This window comes from Bubalus kerabau, chromosome 4 (assembly GCF_029407905.1).
Source record: "Bubalus kerabau isolate K-KA32 ecotype Philippines breed swamp buffalo chromosome 4, PCC_UOA_SB_1v2, whole genome shotgun sequence".
Lineage (NCBI taxonomy): Eukaryota > Metazoa > Chordata > Mammalia > Artiodactyla > Bovidae > Bubalus > Bubalus kerabau.
The window spans coordinates 43,884,875-43,898,757 of NC_073627.1; the positions used below are offsets into that span (position 1 = coordinate 43,884,875).

Sequence of the window (13,883 nt, forward strand, 5' to 3'; positions counted from 1 at the left end):
TCCTTTGGGATATGAAGGGCCCCAGGCTGTCAGCAGGAGTGAGGAAGCGCTGGTGGGTGGGAGGCGGGGTGGGAGCAGGAAAGAGCAGGCATCATAAGGTAGGTACCTTATGATCCCAGCAGGTGGCATCCCTGCCAAAGAGGAAGCGGGCTCAGAGTTAAAGCTGCTCCACACTTGTGGATGGGCGGGTGGATAGGCGTATGGTTGTGTGTTGAGGACGTTCTTTCCCTCTGAGGAGGTGACAGCCCAGGTTTCCTGTAGCCCTACTCAGTGCTGACTGCATGTGGAGAGCTCTGAGTGAGTCAGCACATGGACCTTGCTTCCAGGATTTGCTAGAGGGGTGTGTGTGTGTGTGTGTGTGGTAGAAAGTATTTTTGGGTCTCTTTCTGTGTGTGTCGGTGTGATTATATCCATACAAATACTATGAGGCTGTGAATGTGTGCACATGTGTGTGTGTGTGTGTGTTTGTGTTTCTGAGTTTCTGAATGGGGGTTGTGTTCTCTGTCTGGCTCTTCTTCACAAACCCCCACCCCCTACAGGCCCTACCCTGGGCCTGGCAGGCTCAGCTGATGACTGTTTGCTAACACGCTGTTTTTCTTTGCATGCTGCATGCTGGTCCTTTGCCTTACAGAAGCTGCCGAAGGTAAAACCTTGTTTCTTGTTAGCGTTCCCTAATTGCCGCGATTAGATGCGTGTTGGCTGAGGCGAGTCGTCCCAGTCCCCTGCAGCTCTTTCTGGCCTCCCCACTGTTGGGCCACAGTGGACATTTGAGATCTCCCCTGGTGGATGCCTGGGGCAAAGGGGAAGGGTCCTAGTGTGTCCATGGAAGGTGGGGGGGAGGGGGCGCCAGTACTCTAATGATACACGTCCCCCGTCCCCCCCCCCCCACCGCCCCCACCAGGCACAGGCTGGTCTTGTGCTTTTCACAGGTGGGCCGGCTTGTCCTCTGTCCTTCCCCACTGCTGGCACCTGGAGCCAAGCCCTCTAAAGGGGCTTTCCCAGCTGTTGGGGAGCCCTCTGGTGGCCGCAGCGTGGAGTTACCTCCTCTTTTTGGATCTGCTCATTCTGTCCAAGGGGCTTCGCTGGCGGCTCAGACAGTAAAGAATCTGCCTGCAATGCAGGAGGCTGGGGTTCAATCCCTAGGTGGGGAAAATCCCCCTGGAGAAGGAAATGGCAACCCACTCCAGTTTTCTTGCCTGGAGACTTCTACGGGCAGAGGAGCCTGGAGGGGAGGGAGTCCATGGGGTCACAAAGAGTCGGAAACGCCACCCCTAAGAGACACAGGCAGCACTGGCAGCTGCTGGTTGTCCCTGTTATGCCTGAAGCCCTTGCTGATATCATCAGGGCTCAGTTTTTTCCTTCTGGAGGTTACCTGTTCCCTATTGCTGCGGGCGCGAGGGAGCCGAAGGGTACAGTGGTCATCAAGCAGCCTGAGGAAGGAGACCCAAGATGCTAGATTCTTTTTTCTACTTCATAGCTGGGCGCAGGCAGTTTGCTCGCCACGAGTGGGCCCAGAAGGCTGCGTACCTGCTGGGCTGCAGCCTGGAAGAGCTCTCCTCAGCCATCTTCAAGCACCACCACCAGGGTGGCACCCTGCAGCGCTCCACGTCCTTCCGCCAGGGCCCGGAGGAGAGCAGCCTGGGCGACGGCACAGGTACTCAAGTCCCGTGTGGTCGGAGGCCGCTTCCAGGATGCACTGCCATCTCCGGGTGGGCAGACTGTGGGGCGAACAGATGCTCCGTGCTGCCTGGGCCTGGGTGGGGGTGGGTAGGGAGCATGCCCAGGTATGGAGTCCCAGGGAGCAGGAGATAGAGCTGACCCTCTTGCTCACAGGCCCCAAACTGAGTGCACTGGAATGCTTGGAGGGCATGGCATCCGGCCTCTACAGCGAGCTCTTCACGCTTCTCGTCTCCCTGGTGAACAGGTGGGTGCCAGGCACTCTCGGCTTCCTGGCCTGACAGAAGTAGGGTTGATGCCTTTTGCCTGTGGGGTCGCTGAGGCAGAGCCAGCCTCCACCAGCAGCTGAGTTCTCCCCTCAGGCCCTGGGCTCCTGGGCGGGGATGGGGTTCAGGCTTAGGACAGGGTGGGCTGCCTGGCCACCGGGCACCACCCTGGGGGGCTCTGACCCGGCTCTCCCCGGGCAGGGCCCTCAAGTCCAGCCAGCACTCGCTCTGCTCTGTGATGATCGTGGACACCCCAGGCTTCCAGAACCCTGAGCAGGGTGGGTCGGCCCGCGGGGCCTCCTTTGAGGAGCTGTGCCACAACTATGCCCAGGACCGGCTGCAGAGGCTCTTCCACGAGCGGACCTTCGTTCAGGAGTTGGAAAGATACAAGGAGGTAGTGCTTAACCTTGCCCCTGCCGCCTAGCCCCCCAGGCTCGCCTGGCCCTGGCACACTCGGGAGTCGGGGGGCATCTGTGGATGCAGCGGATTCCCTGCCAGCTGCTCCCTGCCCAGCTCTTTACTCTCTGACGTTTCTGTTCCCTGTGCTGTCTGGAGCAGGAGGCATTTCCTGCCAAGGGCGCATCCTTTCTTTTGTGGAGTTTGCTTTCCAAAAAGCCAAAGATGCTTGCAGGGCCCCTCCCTGGGGGCCCCTCTTTGCCCACCTTCAAGGCCACCTGCCTTGGCCCCATGAACCATCTCCGGGCAGTTCCTGCCTCCACGCGTGTCTGGCCTGGCCTTCCCTGTCTCCTGATGTGTTAGGGTGATGACTTAATTATTAAGCACCCCTCCACCTCCATAAAAGGGTATCCCAGATGGGATCTGAGAATCCTACTTCAAGTGGAGCTGAGTTAAATGAGCTGGGAGGTGTTGGGGGGTGATATTTATCTTGGATGAGAGAAGATTCAGGAGGAAAATGACCATTGTTCTTCAAGTGTTTCAAGGATGAGTATGTGAAATTGAGAATGGGCTAACTCCAGGTGGCCAGATCAGCGGGTGTGAGTAACAGGAATGTGTACGAGACTTTGTCTCACTGTGAAGGAGGTGAGGAGAAGGTTAACTGTCCAGAGACACAGTGCGGGGCCTCGAGAGGTGGTGAGCGTCCATCAGTTGGGCTGCTGGAGTGTCCCTCATGCTCTGATGGGACGTTGGACTTGCTGACCCCAGTGTCCCCTGCCTGGCCTGCTCATAGGGCCACACATGGCCCCATGCTCACTGTCACCCCACCTTCCTTCCTAGGAGAACATCGAGCTGGCATTTGACGACTTGGAGCCAGCCACGGATGACTCTGTGGCCGCCGTGGACCAGGCCTCCCATCAGTCCCTGGTAGGAATTCCAGGGAGGGCCTGGGCTGGCCTTTTATCTCCCTTCCCGTTCTTCTCCCTCGGTAGAGCCCCTCCCCTTATGAGCTACTGCCTGCCAGTCGGAGGGGGCACTGTGGGGGGGGTGGGAGGCGTGCAGCAGTCAGGCCCAGATACCAGGCACTTTTCAGTTGTGTGCCCTGCCCTCAGCTGTCAGCCGGTCTGGCCAGGGAGGGGACACTGTGACCTTCGGCCCTGGTGCCATAGGGAGCTTTGCCCCTGGGTGTCTGAGCTCAGGCCCTGTCCCAGCTGTGCTTCAAGTGTGTCTGCCAGGAGCCCTCGTACCACTTCCTCGCAGGTGAGGGCCTGGCTAGACCCAGAGGACACAGTCATCCCCTCCCCTTGTCCCCGAGTACAGGAACAAGCAGGGCAAGGAGGTGGCATTCTGGCCGAATATGGATACAGTACGCAGATATAAAACCAAGGGGCTGTGTGGGTGTGAGCCCTCGCCCCTCATTCTGGGGATGGGCCTTGTCACCCGCTGGACAAGCGTCTTGGGCACCTTGCTGCCTGGGGGACTGGCTGGCCTGATGGGCACTTGGAGTTCGGCAGTCTTCAGTTAGGGAAGCTTCATAAGGTGCTTGATTGAAGAACCGGCAATTTTGCCAGGTTGCTGATCTCCCTCCTCTGATTGGATCCCACCTCCTTTCCCCCTCTCTCTGTGGGAAGGCTCTGGCCCACGGGTGGTGCCCTGAGAGAATGAGTATCCATCCCTCTGGGACAAGTGCTTAATGTGCCCAAGTCCCCCCACCTCCCAGGGGAAGTTGGCTTTTCTTCCTGATACCTGGGCCCCCACCAAGGCCTCCCTCGAGAGTCTTTGCCCTTCCCAGGAGGTGGGCCAGTTGGCCCAGGGGACTTACGTGTAGCAGTGGGTCAGGTGGTGTGTTTGGATAGCGCTTGGCTGTCTCTTCCTTCCTCTGACCTCCCTCGCCTGATGGGCCTTGGCATCAGCAGCTGCACCTCCGGGCAAAGGAGCCCCTGGGCACCTCGCCCGCCACTTGCTCCTCCAGTGGATTGCCTGCTCATTCCTGCCACGCAGCTCCAGCTACTCTGTTGCCCACCGGTCCGTAGCCACCTTCTGCTTCCTCCTAGTCCGCACAGACCCCCTTGGGCAGCTGGGGTCAAAGAGGGCACTTCTCTTTCTTCTCTTGTCCCCAGTCCCTAGAGGCCAGCCAGAGTCCTTCCTGCCCAAGGAAGACCTGGGAACTGCATAGAAAAGGCACCCTCACACCTAGTTATTTGGTCTGTATGGGGAATTAGAAACAGAATTCAGTATTTCCACATTCTCTTGAAAAACTGGGGAATTTACCAACACTCTCAGGCCCAGGTTCTTCCAGGATGGCAGGTGGCTGCTGCTGAGTGCGGGCTGGTAGATGCAGACACCTGTCCCAGGTCATCCCAGCTCTGCCCGTTTTAGCTGCAACATGCGTTAAGTCAACCGTCTTAGGCTTTCGGCACTCAAGTTTATGACCTTGCAGTGACCCCACCCACAGAGCTCCAGGCCCTCTCTGCGTTCTCCCTCCTGGGGGGACCAGGGGTCACCCCACAGCCGTCTCTTACCTCTTACTGACGGCCTTCTTTGGGCCAACCTTTGTACAGACCTGCTCTTTAAATGTGCCTGGAAGGTGATACCCAGAGAGTGCAGGCAACATGGGGCTCGCTCAAGCCCCCCTGACCTCCCAGGGGCTGAAGGTGGAGGAGAACCTCTGGACGTGGGCCTGGCGTTCATAAGAAGCCTTCAGTCTTTCGGGACTTTGGACACAGGTCCTAGGAATCATGTCGTGCTGTGGGCTTCTCTCTCTGGCCCCTCTTTCTGCTCGCTGCCCACCTGCTCCACAGGATGGCAGCCATGAGTGGCAGGAGCTGGAATGTGTGTGTGTGTATCTGTGTAGCATGTTTAGAGTGTGTGGTTAGGAACCAGTGGTCCTGGCCGCCACCCCCGTCCCCCCCCACCACAGCTCCATGTGACCCTGAGGGATTTCTTTCCATCTCCACAGGTCCGCTCGCTGGCCCGCACAGACGAGGCGAGGGGCCTGCTGTGGTTGCTGGAAGAGGAGGCTCTGGTGCCAGGGGCCACGGAGGACACCCTCCTGGAGCGTCTCTTTTCCTACTATGGCCCGCAGGAAGGTGACAAAAAAGGTGGGTACCCCTGGAGGGCAGCTCCCCGCTTCACTCTTCTGAGAACCTGGTTATGTATATATGGGTCCAACTGGCCTTGCCTGGGGTGGGGCTCACTGAGTCCATGGGCTTTGGGGTGGGGGGGGCCTGGGCACTGATGATCTGAACCTTGCTTCCTCCCCACCCCCAAACCAGGCCAAAGCCCCCTCCTGCGCAGCAGCAAATCGCACCATTTCCTCCTGGGCCACAGCCACGGCACCAACTGGGTGGAATACAATACGGCCGGCTGGCTGAGCTACACCAAGCAGAACCCAGCCGCCCAGAACGCACCCCGGCTCCTACAGGACTCCCAGAAGTAAGAGCGCCGCTCGCTCTACCCGCCCCAGTTTTCTCTTCTTGCTGTTTGAGGGTTTCCTCTGCAGTGTCTCTGTCGGGTGAGGGAGGGGAGGGTCTCCCCCACCAGGGTTCCCCACACACACCCAGATAACCTGGACCCCACACGGTCATGTGGGGGTGGTGGGGCGTCCTAAGAGCTGTGCGAAGGGGCAGCCGGCCTCTACAGGCTCCATGAATGAGACCTTTCCCCTCCCTGGCCTCCCCTTCCCCGGCAGAAAAATTATCAGCAACCTGTTTCTGGGCCGGGCGGGCGGCGCCACGGTGCTCTCAGGCTCCATCGCAGGCCTGGAGGGCGGCTCGCAGCTGGCGCTGCGCCGGGCCACCAGCATGCGGAAGACCTTCACCACGGGGATGGCGGCGGTCAAGAAAAAGTCCCTGTGCATCCAGATTAAGCTGCAGGTGGTGAGTGTGCCCGCGGGGGCGCCGGGGCACTTCCGGAACGCTGGCAGGTGGCCAGGGGCTTCCTGGGCTCACTGAGGTCACCCGCGCCCGCTCAGCACCCCACTGGCTTCAGTCGCGGCCTGTGGGGGTGGGGTGGGGGGCACGGTCCTTCCTCAATGTAGCCGCCTGTGAGTGGTCTCCGGGGCCTGGTAGGGGCAGGATTGGCCAGGCTCAGCAGTGTCCTGGCCGGGGGAGGGGAGGGGGGCCACCTGCCATCCTGCCCAGAGTGGAGATGCTGGTGCCCCGGTCCCCGTCTCCTGGCTCGGGCTGTCAGCGCTCACTGAGGGCCGATCCTTCCGCTTCGGCAGGACGCCCTCATTGACACCGTGAAGAAGTCCAAACTGCATTTCGTCCACTGCTTCCTGCCGGTGGCGGAGGGCTGGGCCGGGGAGCCCCGCTCCGCTGCCTCCCGCAGAGTTAGCAGCAGCAGCGAGCTGGACCTGCCCCCAGGAGAGCACTGCGAGGCCGGCGGCCTCCTGCCGCTGGACGTGCCACTGCTGCGGGCCCAGCTCCGGGGCTCCCGCCTGCTCGACGCCATGCGCATGTACCGCCAAGGTGGGGCCCTTCATCCCAGAGCCGCCCCCGACCCTCCCCACCGCTCTAACAGGTTCTCCCACCCCGGGGTCTGGAGGGGAGCTGCTCCCCTCCCGTCTCCCACCAGCCCTGGACCTCGCTCTTCTTTGTCACTGCCTCCCCTGGGGTCTCTCCTTGCATCTCTCCAGCTGGGTCTGTTCCTTTTGCTCTTTCTCTCCATCCTGCTGATCTTCCTTCTCTTCTACAGTCCAGCCCTCTTCATCCCGGCCCCAACGCACCCCACATGCCCTGTCCCCACAGCTCTCTCCTTCCCCTCCCCTGGTCTGGGCAGGTCAGCTCTGCCCACAGCTGACCCAGTGCCCTACTGGAGCAGCTGCCTGTAAGAAGGGGCTGGCCCCCCAGTGAGAAATGAGGTGCTAACTCCTTCTGAAGAACTTGAAATTTCCAACAAAGGTCAGATAGACCCTTTCTATGGACCAATCTAGAAGAGGGGGCCAGAGAGGATGATGATAATAGAGGTTAACATCCTTAGCGCTTTTATAGTATACCAGATGCTGTTCTAAAGCTACCACACAGATTAACTCATTTAATCCTCACAACAGACTTATGAGATGTAGGTACTAGTACCATCCCCAGATGAGGTGGCTGAGGCTCAGAGAGGGTAAGTAGCTTCCCCAAAGTCACACAGCTCATGAGTGGCAGAGTAGATCTGACCTAAGCAGACCAGCTTCCCCATAGCGTTTCGTTTGCCTGAGATGTTATGAGTTGCCAGGTTTCTGCCCTCATCTCCCTTAGCTGGACGAGCAGGCAGGCTCCCACCCACCAACAACCAGGTCCCCATGAGGCACCCCCAGGGGCACCGTCACTTTTCCTTAGCAGCCAGAGCCAGGAAACGGGCTCCCTGCCCTGCTGAAAATAAGTCATCGATCTGTCCCCACGTCTTGATATGGAGTTGGTGTTTATTATTTCAAAACCAGGTTGTTACCGCTCTGAACCAAAATCAATGTGCTTTACTCAAACAAGCAGGTCGATGCAGCCAGCGGAGGCAGGCCCCCCTCCCCTCCCCCAGCTCCCAGCCCCCATCGATAGCACTGATGATTAATTAAGATGCCAGGCGTCCGGACCTGCTATCCCGGCCCATCAATTTAATTGCAATTCAGATACAATCAATAGCTCACTTTGTCTTGGCCCCTCGGCGGCCCCCGCCTCCTGTTTCAATTATCAGGCACATGCATCAGCCCTTCTCCCAGTTGGAGGGTTTCCCAGAGCAGCTCTGGCTGCCGTGGCAGAGCGATCCCCCGACGGGTTGCTGAGAGCCCCGGTTTGGAATCCAGGGCTGCCCTCAGCTGCTCCTTGGGAGCTTGAGCAAGCCTGTCCCTCCACCTCGAAGGCCTCAGTTTCCACGTCTGGAGAATGAGGCCTTTCTGGCTCTAAGGCTTCTTTTTTGGTTTGAGATTCTGTAGGAGTAGGTCTCTTGGTCCTCTGCTATGGGCTCTGGTGTTCTCGAGGTGACTTGGGGTAACCTCTCACTGGCCTCCATGGTGACCTTGCTCCAGCCTCAAGCCCAGGTGGTAGAGGATCTCTGTTAGAGGTGACACTCTTTAGGGAAAGGGAATCTACAAGGCTTTTTGGTCACCAGGACTAGGGCCCACGGTCAGGATGGGGGCAGGAGGGGTGCCCTTTCTGATACCTGCCACAGGGAATTGAGGAAAGGAAAGGAGCATTTTACTGAACATTCAACAAGTGAGCCAAGCTTGTTTCTCCATGTTTTCTCCTGTAAGCACTGTGACTGCGGGATAAGTGGGAGGGCTCCCCACTTAAAGATGAGGAAACTGAGGCTCAAAGAGGTTGAGTGACTCATCCAAAGTCATGTGATATGAGGAGCCAGGGCAGGATTCCAGCCCCAAGCACTTGTACTTTTCCTCTCTGCTACTCCCTGATGCCCTCATTTTTATGAAGTCCTCAAGACCTCATTCTCTGGGAGCAGACATGGCTGATGGGCCTGGGCTCCTCTCTCCCTAGGTTACCCTGACCACATGGTGTTTTCCGAGTTCCGCCGCCGCTTTGACGTCCTGGCCCCACACCTCACCAAGAAACATGGGCGCAACTACATCGTGGTGGACGAAAGGCGGGTAGGTCTGGGCCCCCCCGGCCCCACCGGGCCCTCCTTCCCCTGCTCAGACCCGTCTGAGCCAGCTGCCCTTCCTTGCCTAGAGAGAGCTGGGCTGGCCCTTGCTCAAGTGGCTGGTTTGGGCCGCCTAGGGCTGGGATGGGCACTTAGCAGTGGGCTTGGTGGTGGAGGGAAGGCAGCCTGGGCCATGGACTGCAGAAATCACAGAAGAGCCACCTGCTCTCAAGGCCCAAGGTGAGGGTGTCTGCTATCTGCTGAGCCAGACAGTCACCCAAGAGCCTCCCAGGGGGCAGCTTAGAACTAGCATTTTGGATGCCCCACTGGTAGCGCCTGGGCTCCTCAGCCTTGAGCTCTACGTCAGGGACCAGTCCCTCCAGCAGGAAGCTGCCCAGGGGTGAGGCAGGCATCCCTCCCAGGAGAAAGGTTGACGTGGCAGCACCTCCCTGGCAGGGTGAGCCTCGGGCTCCCGGGGCTGGCCCTTGTCAGCCAGGTCAGTGACTTCCTGCCGCACAAAAGGATGTCTCCCTGCCATTCTTGGCTGTCACTCTGACCCCCAGAGGCAGCTCCTCGGAGAGGCAAAGGGCTCCTTGAGCAGAGGAACCCTCCTGCGCTGTGCCTTGGCGTCAGGCACAGCCTGACTTGGAAGGCATCTCAGGCCTTAGGATGGCTTTCCTACAAGGGAGCCTGCTATGCCAGATGGGGCAGGACCCCCCCCCTCCACCTCCCACTGCCCCCCTGAGTCACAGACCCACACTGATGGAGCCTCAGAGACCCTCTCTCCACCCGTCCATCCAGGACCTGCCAGTGTCCAGGGTGACCTCGGCGTGGATGTCGATGACCCGTCACGCCCCCTTGTCTCTGACCCTTGACCTCCATTCCCAACTCCGCCCAGGATATACCCAGCACTTCATCATCTCTGGAAGTGCTCCACTTCTGAAATCTCTGACCACAGCCTCCTGTGTGTGCAGCTCATCCCCTCTCTTCCTCTCAGGACACCCGCTCTGTGACTCCATTGAGACTTCTCATTTCTGGACCCCACTCCATTTTCTCTGCTCTGTCCATTCCTTTCTGACTTCCCTTCCTCTTCCTCTCCGTCTGGATGCTGTGGTCCAGTTGGTTTTCATCACCCTCAGCTTCTCAGTCTCCCATAGCACCTGCCCTGCCCAACCCCCTCCCTGAAGGGCCACCTTTGGGCGTTAAGCCCTCCTTGGATTGGAGCTCCCAAACGGCTGTGGGAGAAAATGACGCAACCGTGGGGACTGAAATTCCTATAGGTCCGTGATCTCCAGTTTTCCCCGTGCTCCATCCTTACCTGGCTTCTGTTTCGAGCTCCTCTGCTATCCCATTCTCCATCTTTCCCCTCAAATCCTCCCCTGCTGCATCTTCCCAGCACTTGACCTTGCCTCCGAACCCTAATAACAATCGGGGTTCCAACCTCCCCTGGCCCCTGCACTCTCCTCTCCAGGTGTCCCCTCCTCCCCCGCCCTCCTGTCTGGGTGCGGGAGGAGCACCTCTCATCCAGTCCCTTCGTCCTGTGCTTCAGAACCCATTCCCTCTGGTCTCTCTGGAGAGCTGCTCCATCAGCACAAAGTCTTCTCTGTCTCCTGTCCCTTCAGCCTCTCCTTCTCCGCCGGCTCTTTTCTCTCAGTTGAGAAGTAATCCACAGATGTTACGTTCAGAAGGGAACTTCCATCAACCCTCCCTGGTGCCCTGGGCCATCAACATTTACTTCCCTCCTGCCGTTCATCCTTCTGCCCGCCACCCCCAGTGGCCCAGTTCCCAGCCCGAGGACACCTGGGACTGGCTTGTCCTCCCAAGCCCTCCGTGTTGCCAGAGCTCACGGGCACTTTTCAGCACTTCTTGCCAACATGTGACCATCGACAGCCCTGTTCTTTTTGAAGCATTTTCTGCTCAGTTTCTTCTCTGCCGCTCCTGGTTTTGCCCTTGTGTCCCTCTTCTCTCTTTCTCGGTCCCTCTGAGCTTTCCTTCATCCACGTGCCCGTGAAGTAAAGGTCCCTCTCTTCTTTAAGACTCTGTCCTTGACCGTATCTGTTTTCTATACAACACCCTCTTCCTAGGCAACCTCATTCACACCCGTCACTTCAATTACCGCATATATATTGATGACTCCCAGATCAATACCTCTAGCCCAGGCTTCTCTCCCGTTCCAGACATGCATTTCTGTCTAGCTGCTTTCTGACTCTTCTACCTGGATGCCTTACAGCACCCCAAACTCAGCATGCTCAAACCAAACTGATCCTGTGCTTGTGCTCCGTCGCAAAATTGTGTCTGACTCTCTGCGACCCCATGGGCTGTAGCCCGCCAGGCTCCTCTGTCTCTAGAATTCTCCAGGCAAGTGGGTTGGCATTCCCTTCTCCAGGGGATCTTCTCAACCCAGGGATCGAACCAACCAGGGGTTGGTTCAATCGATCAACCCAGGGGTCTCCTGCATTGCAGGCAGATTCTTTACCACTGAGCCACCAGGGAGGCCCCTAGAGATGGAGAATTGAATTAATTATTTACTATGCGAGTCAAAAACCTCCATGTGTCCCTAGCTTCCTCTCTCTCATCTGCCTCTCCCCCACATTGAGCAAGGCTCCGTCTTTTTTTTTTTCCTTTTTGCCATGCCCTATGGCATGTGAGATCTTAGTTCCTAGACCCAGGATTGAATCCTGCATTGGAAGTGTGGCGTCTTAACCACTGGACCACCAGGGAGGTCTCTAAGCTCCATCTTCTTAACGTCTCTTGCATCTCCCTCTCCTCTTCTCCCTTTGGGTCAGGCTCTAGTCTTCTCTCCTATGGATTCCTGCCTAAGGGGTCCATGCATCCTCCACTCATGGGCCGGTGGGATTTCTGTAAAGAGCAAACCTGACCACGCCCCTCCCAGGGAGAGAACCTTCAGGGGCTCAGAACGCACAGGCTTACATCCTTTAGCCCCTGCCCACCTCTCCACCTGCTCCTTAACTGCTGCCCACCCCTCTCCAGTTATTCTGAACCACCTGGAGTTTCCTCAGTGCTTCCCATTGTCTTATGCTTCCAGGCCTTCGCGCCTGCTTGTCCCTCTGCCTGAAATGCCCTCGCCCCTACTTTGTCTGGCTAATCCTTACTTGTAGCTAAAGACAGCGCAAGCAACACCTCCTCCGGGTGCCTTCCACGGCCCCCTTCTCTGGCTTAGATGCCTCCTTCTCTGTGCATTTCACCAGTTTTCGTGTCTGGCTCCCCCACGAGATAGCTTTGTTCCTCTTGCAGTCATCTTTATATCCCCAGAATCCAACACAGAGCCTGGTGCTGCAGAAGCCACTGAAAGTGCTTGTTGACTACATTGTGGACTGAACGGAGGAAGAGAAGGGCTGAGTGACTGGGTGAAGCCCCGCGTGGAGGCGGGGAGTCTCCTGGGGGCTTCCTGACAGAGGCGTCTCCTTGCAGGCGGTGGAGGAGCTGCTAGAGTCCTTGGACCTGGAGAAGAGCAGCTGCTGCATGGGCCTGAGCCGGGTGAGTTGACCCTGCAGGAAGGCAGCCGGGCCCACACTCTGGTCACCCTTGTCTGGATGGTTGATCCTCCCCTCCTGCCCTCCCTGCTCAGTCCAACTTCTGGAGTCTCCTGGGGCCCCTGCTGCGTCTTGTCCCCCAGCCCCCTCACCCCAGCTGCTCTGGGGCTGCACTTCCTCTCAAATGGGCTTCCCTGGTGGCTGAGATGATGATGAATACGCCTGTAATGCAGGAGACCCAGGGTTGATCCCTGGTTTGGGAAGATCCCCTGGAGAAGGGAATGGCAACTCATGCCAGTATTCTTGCCTGGAGAATCCCATGGGAGAATCCCATGTGTCGCAAAGAGCCAGACACAACTGACTGACTGACACTGTTGCGACAGCTACTTCTTTTCAAGCTGCCCGCTTCAGGGCTGGGGGCCAGGAAGTTAGGTGCTCCAGCTGCAGCGAACTTGACTCTGCTTCCCTCCCAATAATTGGCTTGCTCAGGGCCAGGAACACCTCTGTGATGTCAGGACGGAGTGGGTCGGAAGGTGGTCCTGAGTGGGCCTGAGTCCTGGTGTGGGGAATGGGGAAGACAGAAGGGAGAGCTGGGAGAGGCGGAAAGAGCGTCTTCATTGCTGAGCTGTCCAGGGTCTCAAAGAGGAAGAAGGGCTCTGTGAGGCTGTGCCGCTGCCGCCTGCCCACAGGCCGGGTTCCTCACCTGATTGGAATGTACATAAAAGGCAGGCGTGCCCGGCCCTGAGTGCCAGCCTGCCGCATCACTCCACCCCAGAGGGCCAGCCGGGCGTCCCTCCCTCGGGGCTGGGAGCCTGCGTGTCCCCCTACTGAGATTGGGAGGCTAACAGGCAGCATCCACGGACGTGCTCCAAGGGCCGAGGTGGGCAGAGAGCAGTGGGGAGTCCTGGGGAGGGTTCTGGACTGTCCATCTGTCCGCAGAGAGGGAGGGAACTCGTGGGGAGAGTGAGGTGGCAGGGGATGCTTGCAGAAAAGGCTCGCGCTCCGCTCCTCAGCTCTGTTCTCCCTGCTCTGTGTTCTGAGTCATGATTTTGATTCCTACCGCCCCCTCCCTCCCTCCCTCTTTCCCTGGGAATCCCTTTCCTGTCCTTCTGGCTTTGGCTCTGCTGTCCCTGGTTTTTCCTTTTTCTTTGGGCCCCGGCAGTCCCTGCTGGTCTGTGTTCCTTGGTTTTGGGCTCTGCTATTTTCTGCTTCTTTCCTGGTTCTCTCTGCCTCCTGTGGTCCCGCCCTCTTCCGTGTGTCTCTCGGGTTTTGGTCTCTGCTGTGTCTGGCTCCTTCCTCTCCTCCTCCCCACTTCTGAGTTCTTCCCTGGGAAGCCTGAAGTCAGATTTTTTTCACCACAGCCTCTTTGGTCTTTCTCTGGGTGGGGTCCCATCCAGGGACTGGCAGGCTGAGCTGCTGGCTAGCCTTGGGGGGATGGCACCGTCTCCAAGGCATGTCTTGGGTAGAAGAGGGC

General features: G+C 58.3%; 1 protein-coding gene across 14 annotated transcripts in view; it reads left to right on the plus strand.

The window, feature by feature from the left end:
* The window catches only part of MYO18A (myosin XVIIIA), a 101,099-nt gene that overhangs the window by 59,508 nt on the left and 27,708 nt on the right, over positions 1-13,883 (plus strand). For all 14 annotated transcript variants that reach the window (XM_055577095.1, XM_055577096.1, XM_055577083.1 and 11 more), the window contains 10 exons: positions 1,478-1,654; positions 1,834-1,924; positions 2,145-2,337; positions 3,180-3,266; positions 5,299-5,440; positions 5,615-5,774; positions 6,031-6,217; positions 6,565-6,811; positions 8,813-8,922; positions 12,348-12,413. In XM_055577095.1, the coding sequence (XP_055433070.1) occupies positions 1,478-1,654; positions 1,834-1,924; positions 2,145-2,337; positions 3,180-3,266; positions 5,299-5,440; positions 5,615-5,774; positions 6,031-6,217; positions 6,565-6,811; positions 8,813-8,922; positions 12,348-12,413 (1,460 nt within the window). The remainder of the gene's footprint in view (positions 1-1,477; positions 1,655-1,833; positions 1,925-2,144; positions 2,338-3,179; positions 3,267-5,298; positions 5,441-5,614; positions 5,775-6,030; positions 6,218-6,564; positions 6,812-8,812; positions 8,923-12,347; positions 12,414-13,883) is intronic.